General features: G+C 35.2%; 1 protein-coding gene across 2 annotated transcripts in view; it reads left to right on the top strand.

Moving 5' to 3' along the window:
- ZNF654 (zinc finger protein 654) overlaps positions 1–21,308 on the top strand; it is an 89,651-nt gene that overhangs the window by 18,047 nt on the left and 50,296 nt on the right. For both annotated transcript variants that reach the window (XM_040226849.1, XM_040226841.1), the window contains exon 2: positions 10,142–10,287. In XM_040226849.1, the coding sequence (XP_040082783.1) occupies positions 10,142–10,287 (146 nt within the window). The remainder of the gene's footprint in view (positions 1–10,141; positions 10,288–21,308) is intronic.

Below are 21,308 nucleotides of genomic sequence, written 5' to 3'. Positions count from 1 at the left end.
GCTTTTCAGTTTAATTCTTTGGCCTGTGGACTTTGTTGAGAAACCAGACAGAAGGAACAAAAAAAGATTTCCACCTACTGGTATCTAAAAAACCTGTATAACCAAAGGACATTTTAAAAATTCAAAATATAATTATTGCCTCAACAACACCTGCAATACCATCATGCCAGGTCATGCTAATTTTTTTAAGTTGTAGTATAGTTGACTTACAATAGTTTGTGATAGTTTCAGAAGTGCAACATAATGATTCAATATTTCTGCAGATTATATTCCATTATAGGTTATTACAAGATACTGGGTATAATTCCTTATGCTTTATGGTATATTCTGATGCTTATCTCTTATATATAGTAGTTTGTATATGTTAATTACATTCCCCTAATTTGCCCCTCCTGCTTTCCCTCTCCCATTTGGTATCTACAAGTTGGTTTTCTATATCTGTGAGTCTGTGTTTTGCATAAACATTCATTTGTGTTATTTTTTAGATACAGTATTGGAATATTATCATATAGTATTTGGCTTTCTCTGACGTATTTCACTAACCATAATATTTTCTAGGCCCTTCCACATTATGCAGATGGCAGTATTTTTTTTAATGTTTTTGTGGCTGGATAAACAGCAACCCACTCCAGTATTTTTGCCAGGAGAATCCCATGGACAGAGGAGCTTGGTGGGCTACAGGCCATGGGTTGCAAAGAGTTGGACATGACTGAGCGAGTTCACTTTCACTAATATTGCATTGGGTATATATGTCTCATCTTAATTTGGTCATTTGTTGATGGGCACTTGGGTTGCTTTCATATCTTGGTTACTGTAAATAGTGCTTTGGATATTGGGGTGCATGTATCTTTTCAAAGTAAAGTTTTTTCTTTTTCCTTCCCAGATATATACCCAGGAATGGAATTGCTTCATCATAGGGTAATATGGTATTCTTATTTTTAGTTTTTCGAAAAACCTCCACACTGTTTTTCACATTGGCTATACCACTTTACATTTCCACCAAGAGTGTAGAAGAGTTTCTCTTTCTCCATATCCTCTCCAACATTTGTTACCTGTAGACTTTTTGATGACAGCCATTCTGACACGTGTGAGGTGATACCTCATTATGGTTTCGATTTGCATTTCTCCTATAATTATCTTTATTGAGCATCTTTTCATGCGTTAGCCATCTGTATATCTTAGGGAAAATGTCTATTCAGGTCTTCTGATCATTTTGTGATTGGATTTTTTTTTTAATTGAGTTGTATGAGCAGTTTGTATATTTTGCATACTCCTTGTTGGTCACATAATTTGCATTTATTTTCTTCAGTTCTGTAGGTTTTTTTCCTTTTGTTTATGGTTTCCTTTGCTGTGCAAAATCTTTTTAAAAAGTTCAGGTCTCATTTGTTTATTTTTGCTTTTATTTCTTTTGCCTTAGTGGCCATACCAAATTGAAGTCAGATGCAGAGTTCTGCTTAGCCCATGCTAGTTAAGACTTTATCATGTACACACACATCTGTGGATATCACCAGCTGCAGACAAATGAAGAGGTCTGTTCACTCCACATGTTAATTTGATATTCATATACATTTACACATATTTTGGAGTTCCTTGTTTTAGTGTTTACACAGGGAGTTTTATGCCAGTTTTAATGTTTATACAGGTAGCATTTAGTATATTGCATTCCCTAGTGAGTTTGGAATCAAATGAAAAATTGACAGGTACCAAAATCTATTAATATCTATTCAGGCATGAAGTTATTTTATCTGTATTGCTGTATCTAGGCTATAATTTATTTGTCAATGAATATTGAACAAAATAGTTGAAACTCAGTGATAGCTTTTGAATAGGTTTTACTTGTGAGTGACTTATCTGCTTGCTTATAATAGCAAGTAAAATTTGTTGTAATTTTACATCTGGAAACAGTTAACCAGTTCATACTGATACATTGAAATAGTCACCAGAGTAAGCTTAAGCTTGCTAGGTATTTTTTGAAACAAAGTGTACTGATAATAGCTATTTGTTACGTGCCCAGAATTATCCTGGATTTTGACATATTACCTTAGTTCTTCAATAGTTCTGTGATTAATATTAAATTCATTTACTGGAAACTTAGATTGAGAAGGTTAATAACTTTGCTAATGTTACACAGCTAATAAATGACAAAGCCCAGTCTGCTTGATTCCAAAACCTGTATTCTCCCCACAGTGCTGGCAATCTACCTGTTTTATTTTTCTATCTGACTCTACAAATGAAACCCATAGGTGAGGGTAAATCTTGGTGTGTAGTTAGGTAATAAGGGAAGGAAAGTAAATGTATTTATATTATAAAATAGCATCCAGAAAATAAGTGAGAACATTGAAAGCTTAGGGGAAAGTTTGGAACAAAAAATTTTGTTTTTAAACCTAAAAACTGAACTAATTTTATTCTTGTAGAAAAGAATACACTTATCAAGCTCAGGAAAGTAGCATTGTATAATATCCAGTAAATTACCTTATTAGACCTTATTAGAAAGTTACCAGTTTTCCCACCATTGCTCTTTTTTCTCTTTGTTTCAGGATATTGTTTCTGATCTTGCATTGTGTTTAGTTATTAGTGTCTTCCACTCTCCAGCAGTTCTTCAGTTTTTCCTTTCATGACCTTTGCATGTTTGAAGAGTACTGGTCAGGGTGTTTTTTTTATTTTTATTGTTTTGTAAAATATCCTATAGTTTGGGTTTGTTTGAGGATTTCTCATAATTAGAATGAGGTTTTTGCATTTTTGGCAAAATTACCACAAAAATGCTTTTGTCTTTCTTGGGGCATCTAGTATGCTTTACTAGTTATTGGTGCTGTTAACCTTGATGTCTTGGTTAAGTTTGTGAGGTTTCTCCACTTAAAGATACTATCTTTCTGTTTTTAGTTGATAACTGTCTTGTGAGAATTGCTTTGAGATGGCAAATCTCAGATTTTTCACCCACTAATAATAGCATAGATTGGTGGTTCTTATCTGCAACATTCATTGCTATATATAGTGTTTGCCTAACCATGATTCTCTGTTTCTCTCTTTTCATTGATACGTATTAATTGGTATTCTGCTGTGAGGAAAAGCAATCTCATCCCTAACTTTTATTGATTAATTAGATTATTTCTATCAGTAAAGACTCATGGATACCATCATTTATTTTGTTGCTCAAATTGTTCTAGCTTTAACTGCTCGGAGTGCCTTCAGGTTGGCTCCTGTGTTCTTATATTCCATCACTGTTTCATCATTTCATTACTTTCTGGCAGCACAAAGTGTTCGAGTCTTACCTTGATACTTTCCCTGTTCCATCCCTGCTGGAGGAGGGCTTGAGCAGCCCAAGTTCCTTGTGCCTGAGGAAACCCAAGGATATTGGAGAATAGTGTTTAGAAGCAAAGATTTGGGTCCTAAGTATGTATACTGCCTCTGAGGTGTCATTGCTCCTAGGCCCTCTCAATGGACAGAGCTAGGAAATAAATATATACACATAAATATATATGTGTATATATAAGCTATATTATAAATGAATAACCTAATGATACTGAAAGGGTTGGGGAAAAGACTAACAATATTTGTTACAATGTTTATTTTAGGTATTTAGAAGATTAATAGATTTATTCAGTGCATAGATTGGGATGTATTATAACCATGTTTTGAAGCTCTTAGAATGATTGTGATGTGGCTTAATCACATGACAGAGTACTAACCAATAAAGATCATGGCCATGGTATGTTAGATTTAAAAAGTGGGGGGATTCACTGTAAGCAAGTAATGAAATTAACATTAGTGAACAGCTCGGTTGATACCTGTGAAATATTTGAAATAATGTTGATGACAGTGGGAGGTTTCAGGTAGGAGAGTGACATGGGTGTGAATGGCCAGCTAATAGAAGTAAAGTCATCCTGGATCCTGGATACTGTGTTAATGATCTTAGTCTATTATAACGTGGATTTAGATATCAGGATTCTTTGCTTAGTGACAAACTAGTGTTTGGCAGTCTTCACTGTTGCGTTAGAAAAAAGGAGAACTCAGTTAAGAAACATAATCTTATTTTAGTTGATCACCTTATATTTTAGGGGTTCTTAAACTGCTGTGTTTGTGTTATTTTTATACATTTGTGTGTTAGGCAGCCCTGGCTGCTATAACAAAATATCCTATTTCTAAATACAGTCACACCGGGGTTAAGACATCATTCAATACATGAACTTTAGGGGAACACATTTCAGTCTGTAGTAATTTGGATGATATATTTTAATGTTCTTAAATAAAGTATGTAATTCTCTATACAGCAGTTCATTATAGAGTACCATAAAAACTGTTACTTATTAGATAGAATACCAAAGAAAATGACAAATATAATAAGGTGTGTTCCTCGCTGCACAGTGGCTGGGTAGAGTACCTTCATATTATGCTGTCACGGGATCAGCTCTCATTAGTTAAGTGCTTACTAATAAGTTATAGTGCAGGAGAAATATTTCAGAGTAAAAAGACAATGTAATGTAAAGTTTTATATATTTTAAGGAAAATATAAAGAAGTGTTATAGTGAATATTATAGTACAATATTAGTATCTGGCATGACATTAAATGGTGTAAGAAGATTCAGTCAGTCCTCCATATCTGTGAGTTCCACATCTGTGGATTCAACCGTGTATTAAAAATACTTGGGAAAAGACCCAGAAAGTTCCAAAACACAAAACTTGAATTTGCTGTGTGCTTGCAATTATTTACATAGTACTTACACTGTATTATGTATTATAAGTAATTTCAGAGATGATATGCAAATACACTTTTATATAAAGGACTTGAGCATCTGTAAATTTTGATATGGGGTGGGCAATCCTGTCATCTGAGTTAAATTCACCCATTCCAGTCCATTTTAGTTGGATGATTCCTAAAATGCCGATGCCACACTTGCCATCTCCTGTTTGACCACTTCCAATTTGCCTTGATTCATGGACCAGACATTCCAGGTTCCTATGCAGTATTGCTCTTTACAGCACCAGACTTTACTTCCCTAACCAGTCACATCCACACCTGGGTGTTGTTTTTGCTTTGGCTCCATCTCTTCATTCTTTCTGGAGTTACTTCTCCACTCATCTCCAGTAGCATATTGGGCATCTGCCGACCTGGGGAGTTCATCTTTCAGTATCCTATCATTTTGCCTTTTCATACCATTCATGGGGTTCTCAAGGCAAGAATAATGAAGTGATTTGCCAATCTCTTCTCCAGTGGACTATGTTTTGTCAGAACTCTCCACCATGACCCGTCCATCTTGAGTGGCCCTACACGGCAGTTCATTATAGGGGACTTGAATGAAAAAGTAGGAAGTCAGAGATACCTGGAATAATACGCAAATTTAGCCTTGGAGTACAAAGCGAAGCAGATCAAAGGCTAACAGAGTTTTGCCAAAAGAACGCACTGGTCATAGCAAACACCATCTTCCAACAACACAAGAGAAGGCTTTACACATGGATATTACCAGATAGTCAACACCGAAATCAGATTGATTATATTCTTTGCAGCCAACGATGGAGAAGCTCTATACAGTCAGCAAAAACAAGACCAGGAGCTGACTGTGGCTCAGATCATGAACTCCTTATTGCCAAATTCAGACTTAAATTGAAGAAAGTGGTGAAAACCACTAGACCATTCAGGTATGATCTAAATCACATCCCTTATGATTATTCAGTGGAAGTGAAAGATCTATTCAAGGGACTAGATCTGATAGATAGAGTGCTTGAAGAACTATGGATGGAGGTTTGTTACACTGTACAGGAGGCAGGGATCAAGATCATCCCCAAGAAAAAGAAATGCAATAACGCAAAATGGTTGTCTGAGGTAGCCTTACAAATAGCTGAGGAAAAAAAAGATGCAAAAGGCAAAGGAGAAGAGAAAAGACATTCCCATTTGAATACAGAGTTCCAAAGACTAGCAAGGAGACATAAGAAAGCCTTCCTCAATGACTAGTGTGAAGAAATAGAGGAAAACAATAGAATGGGAAAGACTAGAAATCTCTTCAAGAAAATTAAAAGATACCAAGGGAACATTTCATGCAAAGATGAGCTCAATAAAGGACAGAAATGGTATGGACCTAACAGAAGCAGAAGGTATTAAGAAAAGATTGCAAGAATACACAGAACTATACAAAAATGATCTTCATGACCCAGATAATCACAATGGTGTGATCACTAACCTAGAGCCAGACATCCTGGAATGCAAAGTCAAGTGGACCTTAGGAAGCATCACTACAAACAAAGCTAGTGGAGGTGATGGAATTCCAGTTGAGCTATTTCAAATCCTAACATATGATGCTGTGGAAGTGCTGCACTCAGTATGCCAGCAAATTTGGAAAACTCAGCAATGACCACAGGACTGGAAAAGGTCATTTTTCATTCCAATCCCAAAGAAAGACAATGCCAAAAAATGTTCAAACTACCACACAACTGCACTCATCGCACATGCTAGTAAAGTAATGCTCAAAATTCTCCAAGCCAGGCTTCAACAGTATGTGAACCATGAACTTCCAGATGTTCAAACTGGATTTAGAAAAGGCAGAGGAAGCAGGGATCAAATTACCAACACCTGATGGATCATCAAAAAAGCAAGAGAGTTCCAGGAAAACATCTATTTCTGGTTTATTGACTACGCCAAAGCCTTTGACTGTGTGAATCACAACAAACCGTGGAAAATTCTGAAAGAGATGGGAATAGCAGACCACCTGACCTGCCTCCTGAGAAATCTGTATGCAGATCAAGAAGCAACAGTTAGAACTGGACAGGGAAGAACAGACCAGTTCCAAATTGGGAAAGGAGTACGTCAAGGCTGTATATTGTCACCGTGCTTATTTAACTTATATGCAGAGTACATCATGAGAAATGCTGGACTGGATGAAGCACAAGCTGGAATCATGAAAGTGAAAAAGGAGAATGAAAAAATTGGCTTAAAACTCAACATTCAGAAAACTAATATCATGGCATTTGTTCCGATCATTACATGGCAAATAGATGGGGAAACAGTGAGAGACTATATTTTTGGGTTTCCAAATCAGTGCAGATGGTGAGTGCAGCCATGAAATTAAAAGATGCTTGCTCCTTGGAAGAAAAGTTATGACTAACCTAGCATTGTAAACAGCAGAGCCATTAATTAGCCAACAAAGGTCCATTTAGTCAAAGCTATGGTTTTTCCAGTAATCTGTATGGATGTGAGAGTTGGACTATAAAGAAAGCTGAGTGCTGAAGAATTGATGCTTTTGAATTGTGATGTTGGAAAAGACTCTGAGAGTCCCTTGGACTGCAAGGAGATCAAACCAGTCCATCCTAAAGGAAATCAGTCCTGAATTTTCATTGGAAGGACTGATGCTGAAGCTGAAACTCCATTACTTTGGCCACCTGTTGCGAAAAGCTGACTCAGTGGAAAAGATCTGATGCTGGGAAAGATTGAAGTCAGGAGGAGAAGGGGACGACAGAGAATGAGATGGATGGAAGGCATTACCAACTCGATGAACATGAGTTGATGGAAAGGGAAGCCTTGAATGCTGCCGTCCATGGGGTCGCAAAGAGTTGGACATGACTGAGCGACTGAACTGAACTGGGGGATCCTATAACCAAACCTCTGCAGATACTGAAGGCCAACTGCTTGTAAATTTCAACTAGTTTTATTTATTTTCCTTTATGTGTATTATGGGAAGCGTATTGGGAAGTACTGCACACAAGTAGTTTTACTATTTTGGGTTCAGATGGATCAGGTGGGATATTAATAGCTGAATCTTGGTGAATAAGGGAAGCTACAGTGATTATAGAACCTGAAAAAGTAGAAAGGTTCTTTCTAAGGAGATAAACCCATCCCATAAATAGGAAGTGAATAAGGTTCTAAGTAGAAATGTATTAGGGCAAACTAAAGATAGAAAAATGTGAGTTTGTTAGGTACCTGTTTTTAATGTGGCACCAGAGAGGTTTTATGTGGGCCAAAAAAAGGCAATAAAGTTGGTCAGACACTTTAGTGAAGAGAAGATTTAAATCCAGGAAATCACCATTTACATGCTCCTCCTTCTCCTTTTTTTTTGCCTATAGTGGTTTGGAAAAGTCTATCCTACTTGGGGTCATCATAGTTAGTAGTAGTTTATAATTCCCAGGTTAAGAAGTACTAGATAATAGAAAGGGGATACAAGTTCATAGAGCTGATGCTCTCTAGCTTTCTCTAGCTTTCTTCCTTATCTATACATGCTCCTAGAAACATGGGAGACATACTAGCACCTGGTGTGAAAATTTGGAATTATCAAAGAACTGAAAAGTCAGGGATTTTATCTAAGGTAGATTGCCATATTTTCACAACTGATGGCCAAAGAAGTGAAACTCCTGGGTCAGAGATAGCAGACTCTGTTACTTTTATAGCACAACAAACAACATGAGCTTGAAGTTCATGGTGGTTTCCTTTGCTTCTCAGATATCACAAAGGTTATGTGAATGGTCCAAATGAATCCTGAACTCATAGTAAGTTTATATCACAGCTTAGGAACCCAAGCTTAGGGACTCCTAATCTTAAATCCCATGGATAGAGGAGCCTAGTGGGCTACAGTCCACAGAGTCACAGAATAGTGGGACACAACTTAGAAACTAAACAGCAACAAACAGCAGCAATATTTTATAATAGTGGGCAAGCCTATCTGCCTGACCTTTGCTCCAGAGAGAGCCATTGCTTTGAAGACAGACATCATCTCTGTATTCAAGGCTGTTTCCTATAAACATCTTTGAAAGGATAAAGGCAGTCTGGGTCTCTTTTAAAACTGGAAATACAAGGACCCATGGAAAATTACCTGTAACAGGAAGTGATGAGTATGAAAAGTCCTTGAGCTCTAAATGTTCTTGGCTGTTCTACTCTTCTCTAGTTTTACCAGCTATAAATCAGGAGTTGGCAAGCTTTTTTGTAAAGGGGCAGATATTAAATATTTTAGACTTTGTTAGCCATATGATTTCATCATGACAACTCAACCTGTTATAGCAGGAAAGTAGCCATAGATTATATAATATGTAAATGGATAAACCTGGTTATGTTGCAGTAAGACTTTATGGATATTGAAATTTTAATTTCATGTAATTTTCATGCACCACAAAATTTTTTTAAACCATTTGAAAATGTAAAGCCCATTCTTAGATTGTAGGTCATACAAAGATGGTGGTAGGCTGACTTTGGCCCACATGCCATAGTTTGCCAACTGGTTTTATAAGATGAATTTCTAGAATATAATAGTTTGAATACAGTACTCTTGCATATGAGAGATCATAATTAACATTTTATAGCAATTGATAGTTCTAAATTGTTGTCTCATAAATTGTTCCCAGTTTAGCCTCAGAGTAAATCTGCAAGATAAGCATTGTTATCTTCATGTTATGATGAGGAAACTAATGCACAAAGAAGGTAGATGACATACCCAAATTCATAAAACTAGTTAAGTGACAGAGCCAAGACTGATTTTATTTTGTAATCTTTTCCCCATAATATGGTACAGTTTATGAAAGAGTATCATACCACTATATCTTTAATACCCATTTGTTGCCAGAATGTTTAGTTCAGTCCTATATAAATTATAATGATAATAATGGATGCTTATTTCTAATTTTATTTATTACTATCTTCTGCTGTCTAGCTATGTTAATATTTGATAATTTGTACTTTGGGAAAAAACTAGATATAGGATGTGAAAGCATTTATTACAACATTTGATAAAGATTTGGCAGTTGAACCATATGGTTTTTTATATATTATAATTTTTTCCCACATTTTCAGATAATAGTTCATTTTATTTTCAGATGTATACAATGAAACTAAACAATAAAGAGGAGCTTCACTGGTGACTCAGCAGTAAAGAATCCACTTGCCAGTGCAGGAGATGTGGGTTCAAAGATCCCCTGGAGAGGGAGGTGGCAACCCACTCCAGTATTCTTGCTTGGGAAATCCCATGGACATAGGAGCCTGGTGGGTTACAGTCTATGGAGTCACAAAAGAGTGGACATAACTTAGCAACTAAACAACAACAAACATAAAGAACTTTTTTCCCCTCCTAAATCATTTGTGTTCATGCTGAACTAATGTTTTATATAGTAGGTTTTATCCAAATTTAACATTTTCTCTAATAATGTACTTTTTGGATTGCTTCCTTATCAGGTGGTTGAAGATTATGCTGGAAGATGGCAGGTCCCTTTGCCACAGCTTCAGGTTCTTCAGACGGCACTTTGCTGTTTTACATCAGCCAGTGCATCATTCCCAGATGAATGTGAGCACGTACAATATGTTTTGAGTAGCCTTGCTTTGTAAGTACTCTTTACTTCTCATCAAAGTATTTTTTTTGATCTGAGAATTGGTTTTTGATTTTTTTTTTTTTTTTTTGCAGACAGAACCTTTCTTAAAGTCTTCCCTCAAAAAGAAATTTCCATTTCTTCATGTAAGGGTTTAGATTTAATTCTGAACATTAGCCATAATTTTACTTTTAGCTTTAGAGTTAAATGGAATAGTTATAAAGATTTTTAGGTTTACTATTAGCACTTGCCTTTCCTTTTTAATTCCCCAGAGTCTCTTGGCAAACTTTAATTGTAAGTCCCAGGAGCAGTTGAGGCCATCATAGTTAGCAGAGGGAACTTAAATCAGGTCAGAAAGAGGTTAGGAAACTTTGGTTTTTAAAAACACTTGTAAAGGACTCTGAGTTAAAGATCACAAACTGAGCACTTGTATTTATCCTTTTTGCCTTCCCAGATCCTACTAAAGTAGTAAAGAAGTAGAACGGGGAAATATAGTGAAAAGAAAATAGAGAAGAGTCATCAGTGAATGAAAAGGTTTCAGCAGTTTTCTTTGGGAAAGAAAATAGAGGAGTGGTTTTTGAAACATGGCAGAGCAAGTTACCACTTAATTTTTTAAATTATTTTTGGCTCCTTAAATTAGACTCATATCACATTAGTGGGTTGTGAATTCATTTATCAGCATTGCAAAATACAACAGAAAATATCAGAGTGTGTCTCACATAAAAAGTATTATTTTGTGCAACTCTTGTTGTTTTGTATATTTACTTTTATGTATGTGTATACTTTATTATTTGTATAACATTTTTTGAAACTGTGGGTAGCTTATAAAACAAAATTATCCTAGCCTTTAAGATGGGAGGAAGACTATCTGTCATGCCTCCCCCTTGGAATCCTAGGGAGGTATAGACTTTGAACATTCAAGGCATGAAATAGAGAGTAGGGAATGATACTTTGGGAGAATACAGATAAAGGAATTAATTGCAGTTTTTCCATTCAGTTTACTCACCAGATCTTAGGGCCTGTCAGGTGGGGAAACAGCATTGATACTTTCTTTTTTTCTCTAAAGAAATTAAATGACTTTGGAGCAGTGACCTTTGTATTCTTGCATTTAAAGATTTTTCTTTGAGACAGCTACCTCATCACTTAATTTCCCCAAAGAAAAAGCTTATCAATCACCAAACTCTAAACATGCTCATAGGGTTCGGGTTCCCAGTTAATCCTTAGATATTAATGGATATTCAAAAATTATCAGACATTTGAGGGATGACTTCATCATGGAAAAAACACAATGAAAACAAACTTAAAAAATTCTGGGAGAAATACTGTTAATGTTGAAAACAAAAAAATGAGAAGGGAAATATAAAATCTATAATTTGCCTTTTCAGAGAGAGTTGAGATTTGTAGGACATTAAAACAGCAACGTATCATGCTGTGTGAAAGGAATAATGAGATACCAAAAATAAGTTTGTGGAAATTAAGAAAATATGATGGTTAAAATTTAGAATTCTCTAGGGAGTTGGAAAGTTGAATAATCCAGAATGTAAAACAAAACCAAAATGAAGGAATGTGTCAGAAAAAACTGATGCAGTGACCTCATGTAGGAGATTCATTATTTAACTAGTTGGAGTTCCAGAAAGAGAATTTACAGAATATATGTTGGAGGAAAATTTCAGAGATACAATAAAATGATTTCCCAGAAACAAGTTTAAACTTCCAGACTGAAAGAGCCCAAGAAGTGCTTAGCACATTGACTAGAAAAAAATACTCAGATAAATACATCATTTTGCAACTTGAAAATACCAAGAATGAAAAAACAGATTTGAATACCTTCTAGAGAGAAAAAACTAGGTCACCTAAAAAGAAACGAATATCAGACTGGTATCAGTTTTCATACAACCAACAGTGGGTGATAGAAAATAATAATTCAGTGTCTCTACAGTTTTAATGAGGACTTATTTTCAGTGTAGAATTTTATACTCATCCAAACTGTTCAGTATAGTATGAGAGTAGAAACAGCATTTCCAGGCATGTAAGGACCTGAGAGATTGATTTGTCCACATTTTCTTTCTTAAGAAGTTATTAGAGAATGTGCTCCAGAAAAATGGGTTATAATATAAAAAGATCATATGACAGTGGATCTAGAAAACAGTATTTTTTACTCAAGATAGAGAGGAGAAAAGTTCCAGGGTCACTGCCGAATAGTAGGTCTTACAGATACGTCACTTCAAGAGGGACGTATTCAGTAGGAGATTTGAAACTAACTTTGAAATCATATGACAGTGGATCTAGAAAACAGTATTTTTTACTTAAGATAGCAAGGAGAGAAGTTCCAGGGTCACTGCCGAATAGTAGGCCTTACAGATATGTCACTTCAAGAGCGAAGTATTCAGTAGGAGATTTGAAACTAACCTTGAGATTTTGGAACCATTTAAGGTAATAATATAAGTAGGCAAGGTAAAGGAAATAAAAAAGCAATTAGATACTCCAGGAAAATTAAAAATAATCTGAATAGGAAAAGGATACAGAGTGATAACTCACTTACTTAAATATGCACTGAATGTTATTTATATAAATATTATTTATATATTCTTCATATACATGATGCTTAGGGGACTTTCCAGGTGGCCCTCATGGGAAGGAACCCACCTGCCAATGCAGGAGACGTAACAGGCGTGGGTTCAATCCCTGAGTTGGGAAGATCCCCTGGAGAATGGCATGGTAACCCACTCCAGTGTTCTTGCCTGGAGAATGCCATGGACAGAGGAGCCTGGCGGGAAATGGTCCTTAGGGTCCCAAAGAAATAATGACTGAAGTGACTTAGTGCACACGTACACACACACATACACACGATACTTATTGACTTTAAGCTTATAAAAGCACAAATAGTTACAGTTACAGAACAGAGGAAAATTATTAGCCTTTCAGTGTAAAACTATTTAGTGGAAATTGTGAGTTGAAAATGAAGGACAAGAGTGCTAATACCTTCCTTTATTTTGTATTTTACAAAATGGAGTTTCAGTAGTACAGGAAACCATAAATAAAAGTGTAAGTAAAGTTACAAAGATAAATAATAGAGGAATAATAATGAATAACTGTTGGGAGGATGAAATTGGTTGTGTGAGGAGTTAAATTCTTTTTTATCATAACAGAAATTTAAGAGATAATAGTTAAAATTGGTAAATCAAGAAATACTAGCAAAGCTTATTGTCAGTTACTATTAAAAATACTGAAGTTGTTAATTCTGGGGCATTGGCAGTAAGAGACAGGGTTGAAGCGTTTCTGTACACTTAGCATTTTTAAATCTCGAAGATGTGTAGATTTCATATATACGAACTTTATGGTTTTTTGATTTATATATATGATATATACATATAAATTTTAAAGAGAGCATGTATATTATGCTTCTTTAAAAGTTTATATGTGTTTAAAGTCATAGGAGCTATGTGAAGTGATGGATATATTAACTGGCTTAATTATGATTACTATTGTATGCTTTAAATATATACAATTTCTATTTATCAGTTTTACCCCGCTGCTGCTGCTAAGTCACTTCAGTCGTGTCCAACTCTGTGCGACCGCATAGATGGCAGCCCACCAGGCTCCCCTGTCCCTGGGATTCTCCAGGCAAGAATACTGGAGTGGGTTGCCATTTCCTTCAATGCATGAAAGTGAAAAGTGAAAGTGAAGTCGCTCAGTCGTGACCCCAGGAACTATTAGGGAAATATTAGGACTTCTTGATTATAAATGACAAATCTTTACCCAGGCTAGTATTAAAATAAGAATGGTGTGGAGCAATTTATTAGATGACTAAACCATGGAAAAGCAAGGATTAGAACTAGTTTCAGGATTTTCTGAATTCAGAGAATAAAATATCTAGAATTGGTCACTTTCCATCACTCCTTTTTTTGGCTTCATTCTCTTGGGCTTCTGACAATTCTGGGATTAAGTTACTTTTAACCAAAAGAAAAGAAACCCTCTGCTCCCACTTCTATTTCCCAAAACATTTTGGGAACTCAGGCCTGGCTGAGGTTATTTGCCTGGTGCTTTTAGTAATCACTGTGTTGAGGAGAGTGTGATAAGAGTTTTGCCTGTCTGATAGTAAACACACCCCATAGCTAGGGGAAAAAGGGGAAAGGAGGATGCTACATTGGCTACCACGTAAGGACCATAGATTTGTTGGAAGGTAAGGAGATTACTGAAGAAGTGAATGAGGTAGTGAGATAGAAAGCTGGCTAGGTAGGTAGACAAAAATAATGGATGTCATTTCAAAAAATATTTTTGTATGATACTTTGAAAGCTACCAAAACATTTTCAATTATTCTCTGCTGATTTCTAAAGAGAAGAAAATAAATACTGAAAGAAATATATTAATTTTAAACAAGAAGTACTATTTTTGATTCAGTGTTTATTTGTATTATTTTTCCCAATTTGGATTACTTCACTTTCATCTATATAATATTTCACTTTTTTATTATAATGTGAAAATGATTTTAAAGTTTTCAAAAGTAGTTAAACAGATTTTTAAGGTCATTTGTTGACTTTTATTCCTTGCTAGCTTTTTTTTTTTTTTTTTACTACTGCACATGAAAAGAATAATGTATTAAGCAAAAGTAAATCGTATCTAAGATGGACAGTGCTAGGCAAAAGAAAGTAAATTATCTTAGTGGTTTGTTAAATAGTAATGTTTCATAGAGGGGAAACTTTCTGCATTATTTAAATTTACTTTAGCAGAAAAGATAATTGTATTTTTAATACCAGAAAAAAAAATGGACAAATAACCACATGGTGGTACCATTAAAAGAATAGTGAGTCTGTAACAGTGTTCTATATTATTGAAATATTTGAGCCAGAAAACTATTCTAACAATTATTCTATAATTATTCATTCATTCCTTCTGTAAATCTCTGTGCTTCATTCTAAGAGATAAAATAGAAAATAAGAGATGAAGTCTTGTTTTAAAGATCTTATAGACTTACTACATAAGCAACTCCAGTAGCATATAAGTATAAAACAATTACATGGTATAGTGAGAGAATATAACAGGGGACCTGACTTGGTCTGGGAAGTCAGGGAAAATATGCTTGGTGAACTAATACTTCAGCTAAATTTTAAAGGAATGATGAGAGTAAAATAAATAAAAGAGCAAAAGAAACTTCCAGGAATGGCAAACAGAATGTTCAAGGTGCTTGGCCAGGATGTCAGGATATTAATGTATTTCACTATAACTCATATTTGTTTGTAGAATTCTTATTAAGATGTATATCATGTATTTTCCTAGTTTTATTCACTTAACAAAAAATGTTCAGGCAAGCTAAAGTAGTAGTATCTATAACATGTCTTATGCTAATATATATTATATATAATATGTAATATGTTAAAGTCACTATATTCTCTGGTAGTATTGTCCTGGTCTGTATATGCTCACTTTCATAAAAACCAATACACACCTTGTAAATTAACACATATGTGAAGATATACCTTCTATAGGCTGGGAGATTTAAAATCTATAATTTTTCTAAGATGTTCTTTACAGAGAAGAAACTGGATTCTGTTTTTTGGATTCTTACCGGAGTGTTTTTTTTTTTTTCACATTCTACAGAAATGAATAGTCATGTAGGGAATTTTCTTAAATGGACTAATTATAATTTTTATCTGGGTTGACTTTCCTTGTAAGCTGTATTTTCTAAAGAAATGAAAATTTTACCGTGTGTGTACATATGTGTTGGCACTAAAAAGGACTTCAAATTAATTCCTTTTTATAGATAAGAAAACTGAGACCTGAGAAGTTCAGGGATTTTTGCACATCTAAGCTAATTAAATTCTGTTTATTTTTTCCTATCATTTTCTTGTTTTAGATCAGTTAAATATTGGTTTCTAAGTTTTCCAAGTAGAACAAAGCCAAACACCTTTAACTAAGTGGGCCTTCAGACAATGTAAACTTTATCAGTTTTATATAAAAGCAAACTTTAATGTTGCCTTTCTAGCCTCTTTTATCTGGGCAGAAAGTAAATGTTCATAATTTCAGCATTCCAGGCAGGGTTCAGTAATGGAAGTAATAATTTGCTTGGCAGCCATTAGGTCTAAAAGGACCCACATGATCTACTGGAGGCAATAACTAGTTCAGCTAGCAGCATTTAGTATATAAACCAGCAAACATTAAAAGTATATATGCCAATTTGCATAGGGAGAGAAGATCAAAGGCCTTCTTTTTCATGGAACTAAGTGGGTATGCTCTGCCTCTTAATAAGAGTGGCTAGACTGTCATAGGCCACACATATAATGAGAGATCAGAGACCATTTCTGATTATGTTGCTGTATTGTACCATACTTCAAACATAGGCTTTGAGCCTAACTTCAGTCTCTACTGTGTTAAACCATGTTTTATTTGGTTGTATTTATGACTTAAGGCCAAGTTTCAACTAATTTAAGGGACAGCCTAGAAATCAAAGGAAGAAAGGCTAATTCTAAAGGACTTTTTTTTTTTTTTTTTGCAGCGGGGGGGAATGGTGATGGTAGGCCCCACAAATGGGGAAGGGAATGACACCTGAATCCAGTATTCTTGCCTGGAGAATCCCATGGACAGAGGAGCCTGGTAGGCTACAGTCCATTGGGTCACAAAGAATTGGACACGACTGAGTGACTAAACAACAACAAAAGCTCCGTTAAAGCTGTTAGTTTTGTAGGCCTCAGTCAGTATATCCTTTCTCTACAACATGTAACACTTCTATTAGTTCTTGACTTTTCAACTATTTTGAACCTTCTCCAATTTTGTATTCATTATCTTTACTAATCATTGTTGGCAGGTGAACTTTTTTTATTTTATAGAGAAATGAAGATTGTCTAGCCTTCTATTTCTTCATTTTCTCTCTCTAAGGAAGAAATCCCTTTTGAGCTCACTGGGGGTCTTAATTAAATTCCCTTACTAAATTCTCTCAACATTGTTTTTTCTTTGCTATTACATTAGAATATTTTGCTTTCAGGATTCGTCATGTTTAAAGTCAAATTAGACAAACCTATATGCATTTACTTACATTGACCATGTTTAAATGTTCAGCATTTCATTTGGTGCTATATGTGGACTGGCATCTTTTTTCCTTGTAATTTTGGTTTTTATTACTCTTTTTGCTAATTTTGGAGTGAAGTCGTTGAGACTGTAGTCATCTTAAAGGCAAAAAGATATAGGGATTATTAACTGGTATATTTGTTTTGGCAGAGGTGAAGTGATCAGATGACATCCTCTATTCTCACCTGTAGTACCTATTAAAATCTAGAAGGATGAATATGTGTAGTTTTAAAAATGGTATTTATTTTTTTCTAACTAAAGGAAGGAAAGCTTGATAATTCTTTTAATTTCCTTCCCATAGTAGCTTTGGTTGACAGAACTAGACTATATCATTATACTATTGGCTTTCACTGTGGAATGAAGTCAGAAGAAAAAACAAATAAGAAATACATCTTTGGTTTTTGAAAATTTGACAAAATTTTGCTCATTGCTCCTTATACAGAAATTGTAAACTCCCTCAGGTGCACCCAGATACATAAAGCACATATTAATAGATCTAAAGGGAGAAACAGACAAGCAATACAATAGTAAAGGACTTTAATTAATTGGTGGATCATCCAGACAAAATCAATAAGGTAGCATTGGCTTTGAATGACACTTTAGACCAGGTAAACTTAACAGACATACAGAATATTCTATCTAAAAGCAACAGAATACACATTCTTCTCAAATGCATAGGATAGATAGATCATATGTTAGTCCATAAAACAAGTCTTAAAACATTTAGAAAAATGAAATTATATCAAATCATATCTTTTCTAACTACAATGATATGAAAGTAGAAATCAATTACAAGAAGAAAATTGGAAAATTCACAAATATGTGGAGATTAAACAACATGCTACTGCCAGTCAAAGAACAAATCAAAGAAAAATTAAAAAGTACTGAGAAAAGTGAAAATAGAAATATAGCATATCAAAACTTATGGTATATGGCAGGAGTTCTCAGGGGAGAGTTCATAGCAATAAATATTTACATCAAAGAAAAAAGAAGATCTCAAACAGTATTGCCTCACTTTATATTCCTAGGAATCAGAACAAGAACAACAAATGAAGCCCAAAGTCAGTAGAAGGGAATGAATGAATGTGAAGTCGCTCAGTCGTGTCCGACTCTTTGCGACCCCATGGACTATAGTCTACCAGGCTCCTCTGTCCATGGAATTTTCCAGGCAAGAGTACTGGAATGAGTTGGCATTTCCTTCTCCAGAGGATCTTCCTGACAAAGGGATTGAACCCACGTCTCCCACATTGTAGGCAGATGCTTTATCATCTGAGCCACCAGGGAAGTCAGTAGAAGGGAACATTAACTATAGATGAGTGGAACTAAATGAAATAGAAACTAAAAAGATTGATGAAACTAAGAGCTGGTTCTTGGAGAAGATAAAATTGACAAACTTTCAACTAGACTCACCAAGAAAAGAGAGAGGACTCAAAGTCAGAAACAAGGGGAGTTGTTATAGCCAATTCCACAGAAATGAAAAGGATCATCAGAGACTACAGTTGTCTCACTGCGTATTCCAGGATTTCCCCAGAGATACCAAAATCCACAGATGCTCAAGTCCTTTACATAAAATAACATGGTATCTGCAATCATCTCTAGATGACTTATAATATTAGTACAGTGTAAATGCTGTGTAGATCATTGTAAATACAGAATAAAACCTATGTAAATCACTGCTGCTGCTGCTAAGTCACTGCAGTCGTGTCCGACTCTGTGCGACCCCATAAACGGCAGCCCACCAGGCTCCCCTGTCCCTGGGATTCTCCAGACAGGAACACTGGAGTAGGTTGCTAGTGTTCAGCAAATTCAAGTTTTGCTTTTTGGAACCTTCTGGAATTTCCCTTTCCTTCCAGTATTTTCCATATGTGGTAGACTGAATCCACGGATGTATTGTGTGTGTTGTACCTATGGATAAGGAGGGCTGTATGTACTATGAAGAATTATACCCCAACAAATTGAAGAACTGAAGAAATTGATAAATTCCTGCAAACATAGTTCCTACTAAGAGTGAATCATGAAGAAATAGAAAATCTGAACAGTACAGTTACTAGTAAGATTGAATCAGTAATTCAGAACCTCTCAACAAACAAAAACTCAGAACCAGACAGCCTTACTGGGAAACTCTACCAAACATTCAAACAATTAATACAAATCTTTCTCAAACTCACCCCAAAATAGAAGAGAACAGGACACTTTCAGACTCATTTTATGAGGCCAACATTACCTTAGTATCAAAACCAGACAAGGATAGCATGAAAGAAAATTATAGGCCAGTGTCCAGTGAAAACAGATGTATAAATCCTCAATCAAATATTAGCAACTATACATTAATTGTTGCAACAGTACATTAAAATTTTGACAGAAATAGAACTAACCATTCCTAAAATTTGTATGGAACCACAAAAGACCCTAAATAGGCAAGGCGACTTGAGAAGGAAAAAGCTGAAGGCATCATACTTCCTAATTTCAAATTGCAGTTGACCCTTGAACAATGAGGAAGTTAGGGGCACCAACTCTCCCATCCACTGTGTAGTGAAAAGTAACTTTACCATCAGCCCTTGCATTTGAAGTTCCACATCCACGGATTTCAACCAACCAAAGATTGTGTAGTACTAAAGTATGTATTTAGGGGAGAAAAATCCAGGTATAAGTGGACCTGTGCAGTTCAAGGATTGTTCAAGGGTCAACTGTATGTTACAATATTATAGTAATCAAAACAGTATGGTACGGACATAAAAGCAGACATATAGGTCATCGAACAGGATAGAGAGCTCAGAATTAACCAACACATATATAGTCAGTTAATTTATAACACAGGAGCCAAGAACATACAGTGGGGATTGGAGAGTCTCTTTAGCAAATGGTTTTGGGAAAACTGGACAGCAAAATGCAAAAGAATAAAACTGGACCATACACAAAAATCAACTAACAGTGGATTAAAGAATCAAATGAAAGACCTGAAACCATCAAACTCCTAGAAGAAAACACAAGTGGTAAGTTTTTTGATGTTCTTAGTGATGATTTTTTTTTTATTTGACACCAAAAGCAAATGAAACAAAAGGAAAAATCAACATGTAGGACTCTATGAAACTAAAAAGCTCCTGCACAGCAAAGGTAACCATCAATAAAATGAAAAGCAACTTTATTGAATGAGAGAAAATACTTGCAAATTATATGTCTGATAAGGGGTTGTTACGCAGAATATAAAAGTATAAAGAATGCATACAACTCAACAGCAAAAAAGAAAAATCAGATTTTAAAAAATGGGCAGATAAGAACAGATAGTTTCGCAAAGAAGACATGAAGATGGCCAGCAGGTATTTGAAAATGTGTTCAACATCACTCATCATCAGGGAAATGCAAATCAAAACCACAATGAGATATCACCTCACATTTGTTAGAGTGGCTATTATCAAAAAGACAAGAAGTAATAAGCATTGCAAGGATGTGGAGAAAAGAGAATTATTCTGCACTGTTTTGGGGAATGTAAATTGGTACCACCACTATGGAAAGCACTGCTATGGAAGCTCCTCAAAAAGTTAAAAAACTACCATATGGTATAGCAATTCCATTTCTGGGTATTAATAGGAAAGAAACAAAACTGTTAGCTCAAAAAATATCACCATCCCTATGTTCATGGCTGTATTATTTGCAGTAGCCAAGATATGAAAGCAACCTAAATGTCCATCAGTACAGGAAAGGATAAAGAGATGTGATTTGTATGTATATGTGTATTCATATGTCTATAAACACTAACTCAGCCATAAAAAAGAATGCAGTTTTGCCGTTTGTGACAATATGTATAGACTTTGAGGGTATTATACTAAGTGAGATAAGTCAGACAAACACCATAATGATTTGTGTTGTGGAATCTAAAACAAAACTGAACTCAGAGAGAGAACAGATTAGTGGTTGCCATGGGTGGGGGTTGAGGGTAGGCCAAATGGGTGAAGATGGTTAAGAGGTTATACAA

The sequence above is a fragment of the Oryx dammah genome, unplaced genomic scaffold (genome assembly GCF_014754425.2).
Source record: "Oryx dammah isolate SB20612 unplaced genomic scaffold, SCBI_Odam_1.1 HiC_scaffold_2, whole genome shotgun sequence".
Classification (NCBI taxonomy): Eukaryota; Metazoa; Chordata; class Mammalia; order Artiodactyla; family Bovidae; genus Oryx; species Oryx dammah.
The sequence above is the reverse complement of the archived record's forward strand: the minus strand, read 5'-3'. Positions and strand labels throughout refer to the sequence as shown.